The sequence below is a fragment of the Rhinoraja longicauda genome, chromosome 3, assembly GCF_053455715.1.
Source record: "Rhinoraja longicauda isolate Sanriku21f chromosome 3, sRhiLon1.1, whole genome shotgun sequence".
NCBI classification, from domain to species: domain Eukaryota; kingdom Metazoa; phylum Chordata; class Chondrichthyes; order Rajiformes; family Arhynchobatidae; genus Rhinoraja; species Rhinoraja longicauda.
The window spans coordinates 36,005,667-36,022,330 of NC_135955.1; the positions used below are offsets into that span (position 1 = coordinate 36,005,667).

The 16,664-nt window shown below is 42.1% G+C and overlaps 1 protein-coding gene across 2 annotated transcripts in view; it reads left to right on the forward strand.

Annotated features, from left to right (window-relative positions):
• The window catches only part of gldc (glycine dehydrogenase (decarboxylating)), a 120,456-nt gene that overhangs the window by 53,469 nt on the left and 50,323 nt on the right, over positions 1-16,664 (forward strand). For both annotated transcript variants that reach the window (XM_078395931.1, XM_078395929.1), the window contains exons 4-12: positions 2,330-2,494; positions 2,775-2,852; positions 4,792-4,939; positions 7,373-7,569; positions 9,732-9,828; positions 12,343-12,448; positions 12,529-12,668; positions 15,350-15,430; positions 16,172-16,269. In XM_078395931.1, the coding sequence (XP_078252057.1) occupies positions 2,330-2,494; positions 2,775-2,852; positions 4,792-4,939; positions 7,373-7,569; positions 9,732-9,828; positions 12,343-12,448; positions 12,529-12,668; positions 15,350-15,430; positions 16,172-16,269 (1,110 nt within the window). The remainder of the gene's footprint in view (positions 1-2,329; positions 2,495-2,774; positions 2,853-4,791; positions 4,940-7,372; positions 7,570-9,731; positions 9,829-12,342; positions 12,449-12,528; positions 12,669-15,349; positions 15,431-16,171; positions 16,270-16,664) is intronic.

Below are 16,664 nucleotides of genomic sequence, written 5' to 3' on the forward strand. Positions count from 1 at the left end.
ACCCCGGCCACCGTCTGTTTGTTCATCTGCCCTCTGGTCGACGTTTCAGGTCGATCAAATCCCGAACAAACAGACTTAAGAACAGTTTTTACCCCAGGGCCATACGAGAACTGAACACTACCTTTGCACTAGGCAACACCGTTAAAAAATCTTGTACTTAATATAATTGTATTTATGTATTTATTTGTTTTTGCATTTATTGCATATATGTTTGTACGCACCGTCAGGATTGGCTATTTTTTAATTTCGTTGTACTCGTTGCAATGACAATAAATGAATATTATTATTATTATATTATTATTATTAATTGGCTTCTGTAAATTGTCTCTAGTGTGTAGGATAGAACTAATGTGTGGGTGATCGTTGTAATGCAAAACAGTGCAGACAGTGGTGGACTCACGGTCACAGCACCAGGTTCCACATCTAATTTCCTAAAACTATCAGGTTCTTGAACCGACCTACAAACCCTAATCCCACCTTGATAGTAGAACACAACAGACCACCTCTTGTACTCACATGGACATGTTTTCTAATTGTGTTTTTGCACTCGTGTCTTATTTTTGCAACTTTTTCTTTTCATTACATTGTGTACTTTATGTATAATTTATGACCCTTTTATATATTGTCTGAGTTCTATGTACCTGCGAAGCAGCTGCAGGCAAGATTTTAATTGTTCTTGTACCTCAATTTACTGCTATCTTTATGGAATAACATTTGCCAAGTCAGTTGTTTGTGCTGCATCATTGTGTTACATGAAAAGTATAATTTTCAGAACCATTAGCAACCAATGTTCAGTTCACACGGAGACATGTTCCCACTTAACATCCTACAGCTCAACGTGCCCAGGCCGACCAACATATTCCGTCTATACTAGTCCCACCTGCCTGCATTTGGCCCATATCCCTCTAAACTTGTCCTATCCATGTACCTATCTATTTGTTTCTTAAATGTTGCAATAGTCCTTGCCTCATCTACCTCCTCTGGCAGCTCGTTCCATACACCTATCACCCTTTGTGTGAAAAAATTACCGCTCAGATTCCTATCAAATCTTTCCCCCCCTCACCTTAAACCTATGACCTCTAGTTCTCGATTCCACTACTCTGTGCAAGAGACACTGTGTGTCTATTTCTCTCATGTTTTTGTACACCTCTTTAAGATCACCCTTCATCCTCCTGCCATCCAAGGAATAGAGTTCTAGTCTACTCAACCTCTCCCTATAGCTCAGAGCCCCCAGGCATAGCAGCATCCTCATAAATCTTCTCTGTGCTTTTTCCAGTTTGACAACATCTTTCCTGTAACATGATTCCCAGAACTGAACACAATACTCTTGAGTATAAGAAAATAACTGCAGATGCTGGTACAAATCGATTTATTCACAAAATGCTGGAGTAACTCAGCAGGTCAGGCAGCATCTCGGGAGAGAAGGAATGGGTGACGTTTCGGGTCGAGACCCTTCTTCAGAGTATGGGCTCGCCCTCATCTTATATAACTGCAAAATGAGCAGCTGTCACCACCTTCAGCGTCCCATCCTCCCGCCTTGCTCCATCTGCCCTTTTATTTTCTCCTTGTCTGCTTCCACCCATCATCCACCAGATTCAATCTCCAAATCTCACTCCTCAAACTCCCCAGGAGGCTCCGACTCACTGTCATCCTTCACTCTTCACTGTTCCACCTATCATTTGCCAATGTCACGACCCTCTCTCTTCATATTGACTATTTTCCCCTCGACACTCTCAGTCCTGATGCAGCGTTGCGATCAAGAATGTCGGCAATACATCCCCTTATTCCCCCCCTTCACCCCCCACCCAAATAGGTGCTGCTTGACCCTCTTAAGTTTTTCCGGCAGATTGTATAATTTAGAACAGTACAGCAGCAGGACCGGACCTTCGGGCTACACAATGTCCATGCCAAACATGATGTCAAGACCATCTCTTAGCTACCTGCGCATATTCCATATCCCTTCATATCCATATGCCTATCTAATAGCCGTTTAAATACCACCAACGTATCTACCTCAACCACCAACCCTGGCAACACGTTCCAGGCATTCACCACCCTCTGTGTAAAAAAAAAAAAAGTTGCCCCGCACATCTTTAAACTTTGAAACTCAAACAACTCATTTTAGTTTAGTTTAGATTATTGTCACATTTACTGAGGTACAGCGAAAAGGTTTTGTCGCATGCTAACCAATTTTGTTGCCTTATACTCAGTAGATTAGCAGCTTGGAACTTTATCAATTAAAAACAGGGTATGTTTACATTAAAAACTCTGTAACGGTGTGTTTCAAATCTCAAAATCAAAATGAATGTCTTGTGCATCTCTACTGCAGGGTGACCCAGTACACTCCCTACCAGCCTGAAGTTTCACAAGGTAGATTGGAAAGCTTGCTCAACTATCAGACTATGGTGTGCGACCTCACTTGCATGGATGTGGCCAATGCCTCTCTGTTGGATGAAGGAACAGCTGCTGCCGAGGCAATGCAGTTATGCAACAGGTAGTAGTTCACTTTCTCTTGTACAGTAAAACGCCGATAATCCAGTGTGCAATTATTCCAGTATGCACATCACTGCTTTTGTACATTGCCGTGTGTTTACCTCTGGTCTTTGTAAGCTCGACACGTAAATAGTAAATCATTCTTTGGAGGACAAAGCTGTAAATTTCTAGTTTTGTCTGTGATCCCAATCTTTGTCTCCACTTTCTTGCTGAGCAAGTGAAATGTTATGGATTAAGAACTTCTTTTGTATTCACTAATTTTTTTAAAATGTTTTCTTCAGATTCAACAAGCGAAGAAAATTCTATGTGGACCCTCGTTGTCATCCTCAAACAATAGCTGTAGTGCAGACAAGAGCGAAGTATGTAAACAAAAAACCATTCTTATGTATAAAATAAATAGGTTTCAAGGTCTCCAGGTCAGTTTATTATCACGTACCAATTAAGGTACAATGAAATTTGAGTTACCATTACAGCCATTCTAAGTGAGAAGCAACAAGACACACAACCACATAAAAGTTAACATAAACATCCATCACAGTGCATTCCACATTCCTCACTGTGATGGAAAGCAATAAAGTTCAATCTACTTCCTCTTGTTCTCCCGCGGTCGGGGCAGTCAAACCATCTGCAGTCGGGGCGATCAAAGCCCCCGCAGCCGACGATTGAAGACCCTGTCGGGGTGATCGAAATTCCCGCATCGGGGCAGTTGAAACTCTCTCCGCGGCATGGAGCTCCCGAGTCGGCCTCTTCTTACCAGAGATCGCGGGCTTCACGATGCTAAAATCAACAGGCCCCGCGGTTGGAACTTCGATCCCTGGCAAAAGGATCGCAAGCTCCCCCTGATGTTAAAGTCCCGCAGACCTCCACGGCTTGGAGCACCCGTCGGTCTCCAGAAAGGTCGACAACTCCAAGATGTTAAGCCACAGTGGGGACGGGGATACAATATGGGAACAAAATTGCATCTCCGTCGAGATAAGAGATTGAAAAAAAGTTTCCCCCAACCCCCCCCCACCCCTCACATAAAACAAACCAAGGAACAGGAAGACATACTTTTTAACACATACTAAAAATAACAAAAAGAAGAAAGGACAGACCGACTGTTGGCAAGGCAGCCACTGCTGGTAACGCCACCCGGTATAAACATGAGTCAGAATATATTGGTGTCTGCAAGTAGGCAGAGAAATCATGAGCGCATCATATGCAGCTCAGGAGCATTGCAGTAGGTAATGACTTTGCTTCACAGACAGCTCTTGAAGATAAGTGTAGAAAGGAACTGCAGACTCTGGTTTACATCGAAAATAGATACAAAATGCTAGGGTAACTCAGCTGGACAAACAGCCTCTCTGGAGAGAAGGAACAGGTGATGTTTCGGGATGAGACCGGTCGGAAGAAGGGTCTCGACCCGAAACGTCATCCATTCTTTCACTCGAAGATAAGTTGTAGCTATCCTCAATGATCAGGCTGGACAATGAATTGTACTCCAGGGCGTGTTTGCAGCCAAGTCCTTTCTTAAAGTTGGAAGACGGGTTGCTGGTTTGGGTTGAAGACTACCCATGGTGAATGGTACTTGGATTTGTGAGATGTTAGTTTATATTAATGGAAACTCTTACTCTTGCTGCCAACAGTGATCATGAATTCCCTTGATTTAATAAATTCCAATGTTGTCCAAAGTGCTCAAAGCCTAATAATGTGTCTTCAGAACCATCTTTGTATAATTGTCAATATTTGATTGGTTTTCTTTTTATTTAACTTTGCAAAATTGTACAGGACCACCACCGATTTTCTGGCAAATGGTGGTCCAGCACCTCCTTTAATCCAGACAAAATAACGATAATGCATTTGGAATCCCCTCTCACTCCCCCCCCCCCCCCCCCCCCCCCACCAGAAGTCCCTCTGCTGAAAATATGGTGCCTAGGCCGGGTGAAGTGGGCAATTTCGACCTCATCTGGGTTTCTGCACCGATCGATGGGTCGAATTTACCCCTTGCAACCAGAGCTCTAGCCCGGCTGACTTTGCGGGCCAGTATCTCGGCTCCTTGACTGCCTAGGTGGAACGTTCCAGTACAATTGGACTCCTCTCGGAGACCGTGACCTGTGTTGGTCCAGCATAACGGATTATTCAGAAAGGCTCTGGAACCGAGGATGCCAAAAAATCAGTGGTGGACCTGTATTCTCTAAACCTTTAAACTCTCCAGCTCCTGGAAAGTCTGTTCCTTATTTTGATAATCCTAAGCTCCCAGAAATGAAACTTTCCACAGCTCTTCTGATCCCTTTATCTCAACAAGTAATCTGTTCCCAGTTACATAGGGGTGACGACGGAACTGAAATTGCCCCATGAAATGGATTTCAGCCAGAAGGATATCAGTGGAGTACTCTTCCAGTACCCGGATACTGAGGGAAGAGTAGAGGACTTCTCCACACTGGTTGACCTCGCTCATCAAAATGGAGTGAGTAATAAAAGTTGGGACTGTTGTGATGACCGTTGAATGCAAGCACCATGTAGTTATTGAGCTCAGAAGATTCACGTGTCAGGAAGTGTTGCATGACTCTCTCTCTCTCTCTCTCTCTCTCTCTCTCTCTCTCTCTCTCTCTCTCTCTCTCTCTCTCTCTCTCTCTCTCTCTCTCTCTCTCTCGCTCCTCTCTCTCTCTCTCTCTCTCTCTCTCTCTCTCTCTCTCTCTCTCTCTCTCTCTCTCTTCTCTTCTCTTCTCTTCTCTTCTCTTTCTCTTTCTCTTTCTTTCTCCCCTCCCCCCCCTCCTCCCCCCAGATGGTTGAGTAGTACAGGGCATCGTCTCCTGGAGTATAATCCTCGGAGCCCATTCCCAATAAATATTCCTAGACTGGTGAAGCCTTGACTAATGCCGTAGAAAGTCTCCCAGTGCCGCAATCCTTCTCAAACTTAAGCAATTGAGCAGCGAAAATTAAATAAAATCTACTGTAGCAATTTGTTTGCTTCTAGGTCTGTTAATTGCAGTGCTGCCCACCATAATGCCACACAGCCTCTTTTACAAGTACCAGCCAGCAATTTAATGGTCAATCACACTCTGAATCATGCAGCCGAGAGAGCAACCTCTTCATTCACATGTTGCCTTGCACTAAGCATGAACTGAACCAGAATTACAGATCAACATCCCACCTTGGCATCCTCTGACACGGAAAGAAGCTTCTGGAAAAAAAATAGCCAGTCAGGTTGAAGCTGACTAATATGCTGTTTAAGAATTCTTACTGCAGTTCCCTGTTCAGTAATGGGTGGATTCTAAGCTGTTGTTTCGGCTGCCTTAACCTTGTCAGTTAACCCACACAATTTGGTATTAAGCTTGTTTTTGCACTGCTGTCATTCTGACCTTAGACTTAAACAAAAAAATGTTAGTGTGACCAGCAAATTAGTTCAACAATTAGTTCAAGAAAATAATTATTGAGAGTAACTACAGGTTGGGAACCACGCAAAATAAAACATTTCATCAATTCCGTTCATTTATGGGAATAACTGTGTTGCGAAACGATAATTGAATTGGCTGTAGAAGGGAGATTTCAAAAGATATGGTTATTCCATGTGGTCTAAAAAGTTCCTGCAGGTACAAAACTGCTTCCAGAAAGATCAATGTTTATGGTCTTTAAAGAACATGGTCACATTGCCACGGAAACTTTAGATTGAAATAGACCTGAACAAAATGGAGCAAGAAAAGCTGTAAAAACTGCACAATGTAAGCTAGAGTACAACTATTCAACAGTTGATGGTTATCCATTACCCATGTTATCTGCAGGTTTAGGTTTGTTATTGTCAAGTACTGAGGTACAGCAAAAACCTGTTTTGCATGCTATACAATCAAATCTGATAAAACTATACATAAATACAATCAAATACAAATTATAAATACTATCAAGCTTTTCACTGTACCCTGGTACACATGACAATAAACTAAACTGGATTGAATGAAACTTAAGTACAATAAATAGAGCAAAGGGGGAGATCCAAAAAAGTGTTAATGTGGCCAGCAAACCGGTTCATCAATTTCCACAGTATAAAATAACTATTGGATTTACGTAAAACGAGAGTGGAAAATATTTAGCCAAGCAATTGAATATTGTGAATAAGTAATACATAAAATGATGATCAGAATTTTTCTGCCTTTTCTAATAAATACGAGTGGAACTCAGGAGTCTTATACTTCTGCATACGCACCACCGCTGACAAAGGTTTGGTTTGATAAAGAATTACTTTGTGGGACCAAAACATTCTCACTTCCCATGGACAAATTCGGACTGAGGAATTATTAGGTTTGATGTAAAGGCAATAGTGGGCAAAGTGCTGTAAATGCTTTTTCATTTGAAGATATAATCAGTCCTCTAGCAGGAGAGAAATTATGCAGACCGTAGCCAAATAGAAAGCCACATATTTTGTCACTAAGTTATATTTTTGCAGTTGTCTTGGTTATACAACTGCAAAGGTACAGAAGTTTGAAGACACACACCTCCAGATTCAGGGACAGTTTCTTCCCAGCGTCATCAGGCAAACTGAACCATCCTATCACCATATGGAGATCGGTCCTGACGTCCCAACTACCTCATTGGAGACCTTTGAACTACCTTTAATCAGACTTTACTGGACTTTATCCTGCAGTAAATGTTGTACCCTTTATCCTGTATCGAAACACAATGGACGGCTTGATTTTAATCATGTACAATCCTTGGATTGACTGGATAGAACTCAACAAGCTTTTCACTGTACCTCGGAACACATAACAATAATAAATTAAACCAAACTAAACAGAACCGTGTATTAATTACCTTTGGAATTTAAGATTGAATCAGGTTAGTTTTCATAAAGATTGTTTAAAAATTAATATATGTACATCAATGACACGTTTTTGATTTGCTTCAGGCCTTGGCATGTTGTGCTACTGACCTCCTGGCACTGTGTGTGCTGAGACCACCAGGGGAGTTTGCAGCAGACATTGTACTCGGTAGTTCACAGAGGTATGGAGTGCCACTGTCCTATGGAGGACCACACGCGGCATTCTTCGCTGTGAAAGAAAACCTTGTCAGGCTGATGCCCGGGAGAATGGTTGGAGTTACCAGGTATGAACATGCGTGCTATTGACCAGCCAGTGTCATACATGTGACACGAACCAACAGTATTTTGTCATCTTTAATATTAAAAGAGAATCTAGGAAAAAAACAACTTTCTATTGAATCCATATGGAATGCATGTATTTCTTTTAGAGTAAAAAGGACACTGACTGCTGGCGTAACTCAGCGGGTCAGGGAGCATCTCTAGAGAACATGGATAGGCGATAGTTCAGGTCAGGATCCTTCTTCAGACTGATGATAGGGAGAAATAAAAAGCTCTAAAACAAAACCAGAGATATTTAAATGGGTACAAATGCTGTTTATTTGTGGCTCCATTGCAGATAACTGTGTGGGTTTTTGAAGGAGAAAAAGCCACAGATGTGAGGTGTTAAAGAAATGAGTCACTGGCTTCAAAAGAAAAGTGGTAGGAAGGGTGAAAATAGGGAGTAATTTCTATATTCTAAGAAATTAGACTGTTGATATCAACATTCACTAAGGTCCCTTTGCTTGTATCCAGCAATTAAAGATGCAAAGCATCTTTCACCTATAGGGCAAGGTATAAAATAATATGATGAAATTAAAAATAATTGCTATGTGGCCAACATTTTGACTCAATTTCCACAGTATAAAAATATATTGTTTAAAAAAAAATACAGCATTTTAACGTGAAAACCTTTCAATCGTTTTTTTTTTTTGTAATGGATTATAAATGTTCTAGATCAAAATATTTCCTTTATTTCCCATTTGGAGTTTGAGAACAATAGAGATTTCAATGTAAATAAACTATTTCTGTAGACATTTTAATTTTTGGGATTTTTGGATTTTTAATTTGTATGGTTTGGGAACAGCTCCATCCAAGACCATAATAAATTCCAAAGAACTGTGGATGCAGCCCAGGCAATCACACAAACCAACCTCCTCTCCATTGACTCCATCTACACTTCACGCTGTCTGGGCAAGGCCACCAGCATAATCACGGACCAGTCTCACTGCCTCATCTCCCCTCTCCCATCAGGCAAGAAGTACAGAAGTGTAAAAATGCAGACCTCCAGATTCAGGGACAATTTCTTCTCAGCTGTCGTCAGGCAACTGAACCAACATATCCACAACTAGAGAATGGTCCTGAGCTACCATCTACCTCATTGGAGACCATCGAACTATCTTTAATCGGATTTCACTGGACTTTATCTAGCACTGTTCATTATTCCTTTTATCATGTATCTGTACACGATGGGTGGCTCGATTGTAATCATGTATAGTCTTTCCGCTGACTGGATAGCATGCAACAAAAAACCTTTCCCTGTTCCTCAGTACACATGACAATAAATTAAACTACACGGATGAGCCAAAACATTATGACCATTATGATCAGTCTGAAGAAGGGTCTCGACCCGAAACGTCACCCATTCCTTCTCTCCTGAGATGCTGCCTGACCTGCTGAGTTACTCCAGCATTTTGTGAATAAATACCTTCGATTTGTACCAGCATCTGCAGTTATTTTCTTACATGACCACCTGCTATAATATGCTGTTGGTCCTCTGTGTGCCGCCAAAACAGCGCCGACTCACCGAGGCATGGACTCTACAAGACCCCTGAAGGTGTCCTGTAGTATCTGGTACCAAAACACTAGCAGCAGATCCGTCGGTTCGGACCAGACGGGATAGCCTTCGTTGCCCTCGTGCATCGATGAGCCCTGGGCGCCCAACACCCTGTCGCCAGTTTGTGGTTTGTCCCTCCTCTGACCACTGTCGGTAGGTACTCACCACTGCTGACTGGGAGCACCCCATAAGCCTTGCCGTTTCAGAGATGCTCTGATCCAGTCGTCTGGCCATAACAATTTGGCCCTTGTCAAAGGTATCACAAAATGCTGGAGTAACTCAGCGGGCCAGGCAGCATCTCTGGAGAGAAGGAATGGGTGACGTTTCGGGTCGAGACCCTTCTTCAGACTGATGTGAGGCCCTTGTCAAAGTCGCTCAGGTCTTTACTCCTGCCCATTTCTCCTGCATCCAACATATCAACTTCAAGAACTGACTGTTCACTTGCTGCCTAATATATCCCACCCCTTGACAGGTGCATTGTAACAAGATAATCAATGTTATTCACTTCACCTGTCAGTGGTCATAATGTTTTGGCTCATCGGTGTAAACTTTGCAACTGTTTATATTGTACAGGGATGCCGCAGGAAAGGAGGTGTACCGATTAGCACTACAGACGAGGGAACAGCACATCAGGAGAGATAAAGCCACCAGCAACATTTGCACAGCTCAGGTAAAACATTCTCAGTTCTTTCAACACCAACATTAATATGAAATGTGCACATGATTTGAAATCAAACAGAATAGCTACAGCACCTTTTTTTCCCTGAGTATTCTATAGGTTCAACATAATGGTATTGAATAGAAATAATATTGGCTGGACTGTAATTTAAAGAAAGCTTTGGGGTTATCAATCTTCATATTCCATGATGAAAGGCTTGCCTCCTGTCGTAAATAACCATGATGCCCACAATATATATATATATGATATGATATGATATGATATGATAATATTGTATTGCGCAAGTGCAGCTGTATTAATGCAGCTAATAAAATAACTAAAGCTGATCTGTGGCACTAAAGTCAATAGTTAGTGGAATTGTGACCTTGGGAACACTATTATTCGAACAATTCTCCAAGGCCCAAATATGTTTTCAGATTATCTCACAGATATTTATCTTTTCTTTCCAGTTCCACAATACTCTCTGCAATGATACAATCTCTGGTTCAGTATAAGCTTTGATGCACCCCAGTGCCTGCTGTGTATCTTGAAGGTGGTAGAAACAGGGGTTGATGTTTTAGTGATTGAACTAACATTGAAAGGTTTGTCTTGTATTTCACAATGAAGCCATTTTCTATACATTGACCAAATTGAGACCTGCTGATGGTGACCAACTAATTGTAGCATGTCTGGAGTTACAATCCTTAGGCACTGCCTCCAAAAGAAGAACGGGTGTTGGCAAGTGGGGGTGGAAGGAGGAGCAGGAAACATGAACATAAAGGTTATCATGAGGTACAAGCTAATTCAATCACTGTTAAATCTGAGTTTTAATTCTACTTTCAAAATAGAGAGTGGGCACAGATTGCATCATCAATACATGGCTTGGTTTATTTTGAGTCAGATTATAATTTTGCAAAGGAGATTGTGGAATTGGAAAAGAGGATGAATATTTCCAGTGAAGGAATCTGAAAATAAGCGTGCCTTAGCAACTGGCAACAAGAAGTCATTATTTCTTAAATAGTATTTTCCTACAGTCTGTGATACAGGGATCTTTATTACTCTTAATAAATTTACCTTGCATATATTCCGCAGTTTGCACTTTATAAAAATTGAAAGATTTTTAAAATTTCTGTAAAATTCTTCACACTGCCTGCAGATTTTCCTTTGGCTCACAGCAATGGAGCAGTGGATTAAGTTATAAGCATCAAAAGCCTGGATTATGATGCCAGATGCACCTTGCATTAACAAACAATGGGAGTTTCTTTGGGGACCCTCTCAATGAAGAAATTACAACTCTGTAGGCGTTTGTAAATGTTTTTAACTATATTTGATTATTTTAACTTATTTTCACTACTAAATATAAAGGTATGCAAAAGAGTAAGCTGGAAACACAGAAAATAACATAGAACAATACACCATAAGAATTAAACCCTTTGGCTCATCGTGTCTGCGCTGAACATAATGTCAAATTAAACCAATCTCCTCTGCCTGCACTTGATCCAGATCCCCCCATTCCCTGCATATGTATGTTCCTGAGTAAAAGCCTTTCAAACGCCACTTTTGTATCTGCTTCCTCCACCAGTCCTGTCCTAGCACCTACTATTCTCCATGTAATAAAAAAACTGGCCCCGCACATCTCCCTTAAATAATTTCCCTTCTCAACTTAGTACTATGTTTACTAGTATTTTACAATTCCAACCAGGGAAAAGAAGTTCTCACTGCCTACCCTATCTATGCCTCTCATACTTGTATATAATTCTATCAGTTATCCCTGCAGCCTCCGAAGCTCCAGAGACAATTATTGAAGTTTGTCCAACCTCTCCATATACCTAATACTCTCTAATCCATGCAGTATCCTGGTAGATTTATTCTGCAACCTCCACATCCTTCCTGTATGGGGAGACCAGAACTGTACACGATAGCCTAAATGCAAGCTAACCAAAGTTCAATTCTCTTCCAAATGCAAGTAAATCCTTCCACTAAGAATCCTCTCCAATAGCTTCCCTTCCACTGATGTGAGGCTCACCAGGCTATAGTTTTCTGGATTATCCTTATTTCCCCTTCTTAAACAAAGAAACAACATTGGCTACTATTCAGTTCTCCAGAAACAACCTGTTGGTTAGAGAGGAAACAAAGATCTTCGTCAAGACCCCAGCTAAATGTTATTTTTAAGATTACTTAATCCGTTCCTATCTGTATTGCTGTAACTTGCTGATTTTTTTGGCTTGCATTCTACTTTCATATGTTTTCAGCAACGTTTTACTGCAACTGTATTCAAATATATTGCAAAAATGGCATGTTGGCATTTGTCACACTTGTTCTAGTTTTATCAATCTGAATTTGGGGGAAATTGACGTAAACCTCTGAAATATATAAGCTGAGGTATAACAGTTAGAGAAAATGAGCCTAGATCCAAAGGTTTTGTGCAATGATTATTTGGAATGTAAGATTTCCCTAATCAATTTGTGTTTGGCATATGTGGTAGCTGAAGTTGTAATGTACTTTGAGCATTCTGTTTAAATTTAGGCACTTTTGGCCAATATGGCGGCAATGTTCGCTATTTATCATGGCCCTAATGGACTGAAGCACATTGCAAAAAGGGTACATAATGCCACGTTAATTTTAGCTGAAGGTAAGATTTATTAATGAAAGTAAAATTTGGTTTAAAACCTGTCGATAAATGCACTTCTGATCTAATCTCTTTGTAATCAGGTTTGAAACGTGCTGGGCATAAAATACAGCATGATGTATTTTTTTGTACACTGAAGATTCACCTCGGTGTGGCTGCTCAGGAGATAGTTAGCAGGGCCAGCCAACGGCAGATAAACCTCCGAGGATATAGTGACTCTGTGGTGAGTTAACTTTCAGTTATGATTTTACTTTCTGGTGAAGAATCTTAAAACCATTCTTCCTAGAACATCTGACATCTAAACTATGTTCTTTTGAGCACCAGCAGAATTAACAGTGGTGCACATTGTTTTAGGTTGTTTCAGCCAACATGTAAATAAAATGGATTTCCATTTTCCATATATTAGAGAAGTGAACTCAGCCAGAGATCCTCTAAGAGATCCCAAACCCACCACACCCAACATTTTGGAGTCCTTCCTTTAAACTCTCCCTTCTGCACTCAAAGAATGAATGTGTTTCTGAACACATGCAAGCTAGGAAAAGTGTGCATTAAAACATCCATCACTATTTTTGGGCAGTGCAAAAGTGCTTCACAGCTATTACTGCAGGGTAGGAAACATGAGAGCTAATTTGTGTACAGCAATCTTCAGCAGATTGAGAATGACTTAAAAAAACACATTGGGCCATATATATGGATCGGAGAGGTTTAGAGGGGTATGGGTCAAATGAAAGCAAATGGGACCGTGCCAACGTGGTCAGCATGGACAAGGATGATAGGCCTGCTTCCGTGCTGTATAGGTCCATGACCACACACCTCTTTTAATGGAGTTGGTTGAAAGACTAATACTGACCCTGGCACTGGGGAGAATTTTATTTCAGGTTAGTGAATATTCCAACCTGAGGGAGCAGATCGAGGCTATCTTTATCATAAGGTCATAAGTGATAGGAGCAGAATTAGGCTATTCAGCCCATTAAGTCTACTTCGCCAATCAATCATGGCTGATCTATCTCTCTCTCAACCCCATTCTCCTGCCTTCTTCCCAGCCGTACTAATCAAGAATCTATCTATCTCTGCTTTAAAAATATCCATTAACTTGGCCTCCAAATTCCACAGATTCACCACCCTCTGACTAACGAAATTCCTTCTCATCTCCTTCCGAAAAGAACGTCCTTTAATTCTGAGGCTGTGACTTCTAGTCCTAGACTCTCCCACTAGTGGAAACATCCTCCCCACATCCACTCTATCCAAGCCTTTCACTATTTGGTACTTTTCAAAGAGGTCCCTCCTAAACTCCTAAAATCCTCCTGGGATAATTTTTGTAAACCTCCTCTGGACCCTCTCCAGGCCAGCACATCCTTCCTCAGATACGATGCCCCAAATTGCTCACAATACTCCAAATGTGGCCTGACCAGCGCCTTATAGAGCCTCAGCATTACAACCCTGTTTTTGTATTCTCGCCCTCTTGAAATAAATGCCAGTATTGCATTTGCCTTCTTTACTACCGATTTGACTTGCAGATAAATCTTTTGGGAATCCTAAACCAGCACTCCCAAGTCCCTTTGCACCTCTGATTACTGGATTCCCTCCCCATTTAGAAAATAGTCTACGCCTTTATTCCTACTACCAAAACGCTTGACTCCACAATTTGCTACACTTTGCTATCATCTCACTCGCAACAATCACTCATTACTTTATTGTACAATAGTAGGTAAGAAATTGAAGTAGGAAGAGGCTATTTGCTTCCTCGAGTCCTAGGTGTCATTCAGTAAAATCATGGGTAATCTTTGACCTCAGCACCACTTTCCCTTAATGAACTCCATATATCTCAATCCTTTTAATATTTGAAAATTGGAGTGACATTCTGACCCAACCACTGGAGCAGTAGCTGTTAAACCTTTATGCAATTGTGTGACCAGCTGTTTATATATATAGATATTTATTTGTTACTAGCAAAGAGGGCCCGTCCCCACACCCCCCATTTTCTCCTCCCCCATTATACCAATTTTAACTTGAAAGTAAAAATTCCTTCTTTCTGGGACTTCAATGACCTGCAATTCTGATTCATTTTCTGGTGCACCATGGATTTTTATTGCACTCTTAGATCCACACCTTTCGATCCTTTGGCCTTAAGCTCTGAAATGATCTCGCCAAACTTTTCTTTCATGCTTTCTTTCTTTCTCTCTCTTGCTTTCTTTTCTCTCTCCCTTTTTTACTTTCTCTCTTCCCCTCTCTTCCCCTCCCCTCCCCTCCCCTCCCCTCCCCTCCCTCCCCTCCCCTCCCCCTCCCCCTCCCCTCCCCTCCCCTCCCCTCCCCTCCCCTCCCCTCCCCTCCCCTCCCCTCCCCTCCCCTCCCCTCCCCTCCCCTCCCCTCCCCTCTCCTCCCCTCCCCTCCCCTCCCCTCCCCTCCCCTCTCCTCCCCTCCCCTCCCCCTCCCCTCCTTCTCTCTCTCTCTCTCTCTCTCTCTCTCTCTCTCTCTCTCTCTCTCTCTCTCTCTCTCTCTCTCTCTCTCTCTCTCTCTCTCTCTCTCTCTCTCTCTCTCTCTCTTCCTCCCCCTCCCTTCCTCCCCCTCCCTCTCTCCCCCTCTCCCTCTCTCCCCCTCTATCTCTCTCCCCCCTCTATCTCTCTCCTCCCCCTCTCTCTCTCCTCCCCTCTCTCTCTCCTCCCCTCTCTCTCTCCCCGCTCTCTCTCCCTCTCTCTCTCTCTCCCCTCTCTCTCTCTCTCCCCCTCTCTCTCTCCCCCCTCTCTCTCTCTCTCTCTCTCCCCCTCTCCCCTTCACATGATTTCCTTTCATCCATTCAATCTTTCACCCCATTTTTTCTTTTTTACGAAGCATGAATTCTTTGATTAAGCTTTGTGTCACCTCTGCTGTGGTGTTCAGTTTTAATAATTTCTTTTCATTTGGCAGTTGGGAGTGTCCCTGGATGAAACGGTGACTGAGAGGGACTTGGATGACCTTCTTTGGATCTTCGGTTGTGAATCATCAGCTGTGAGTAGTTTTGCTTGCAATAATTAGACTTTCATTGGTAATAATTGGTGGAGGTGGAGGCAGATATAATATTGGTTTGTAAGAGATTTTTAGATTGACACATGGATAAGCAAGGAATGGAGAGATATGGATCACGAGCAGGCAGGGGAGATTAATTTAACTGGGCATCATGTTCGGCATTGGTATTATGGGCCGAAGGGCCTGTATCCTTTGCTGTACTGTTCTATGTTCTTACGTTGGCCTTAGCTGCAGTTGGAGTGTCATCCAAAAGATAACGCCATTGCCATAGAGGCGGTCACATCATCCTGCACTACAATCTGCCCAAGCAAAAGATGAGGTGCTGTTCCTCCAGTATTGTGCTGGGTCTCACTCTGACAATGGTGGAGGCCCAGGACAGAAAGGTCAGATTGGTAATGGAAGGGGGAGATAAAGTGCAGAGCAACCGGGAGATCAGGTAGGTTAAGGCGGACTGAGCGGAGGTATTCAGTGAAACGATCGCCAAGCCTGCGCTTGGTCTTGCCGATATATGCTTTGATAGTGGTGAATAAAGTATCAATTTTGAAAGGTGGATCATTTGGTTCTTATTGTAAAATATTTGTTATTTATCATGGACCTTGCTTCTGATCACAAATGTGAAGCAGAGTCAAAATATATCACCTGCAGTCCTTTTTATGTGTTTATGATTGAATAGTTCGGCACATTCCCCAAGAGTTTGATGTGTGACAATATTATTTTTTAAAGGAATTGATCGCTGAGTCCATGGGAGATGAAATAAAAGGTATCTCAGCCACACAGTTTAAAAGGACAAGCAAGTTCCTTTTGCACCCAGTCTTCAACAGGTTGGTTAGAAGCTGAGATTGTGACCTAATGTATTGAAGTAAAGCTACTGCGTGGGAGTTTAATTGAATGAGTCACACTGCAGCAGATGAAAAAGAATTATTTCAATGATCATTTTTAGGTTCCTCTCTCATGCACTTTGCCTCCCTACATATCGTTGAGATGGCAAAACCCACATCTGCTCTGAGGTTGATGCTGGCCAGATCTTCATCCTGGATGTGTGGTGTACCACACACCTGGGAAGGTAGCTAGCAGAGTGTGATGCATCACACTCGCACGTTTATACCAGTCCTTTATACCACTGTGGAGATTAAAGCACCCAACTTCTGAGGTATTCTCTTTTCCATTCGGTCCATAAGTTATCTCAGATGGACATCATTGAATGACTCATGAAACA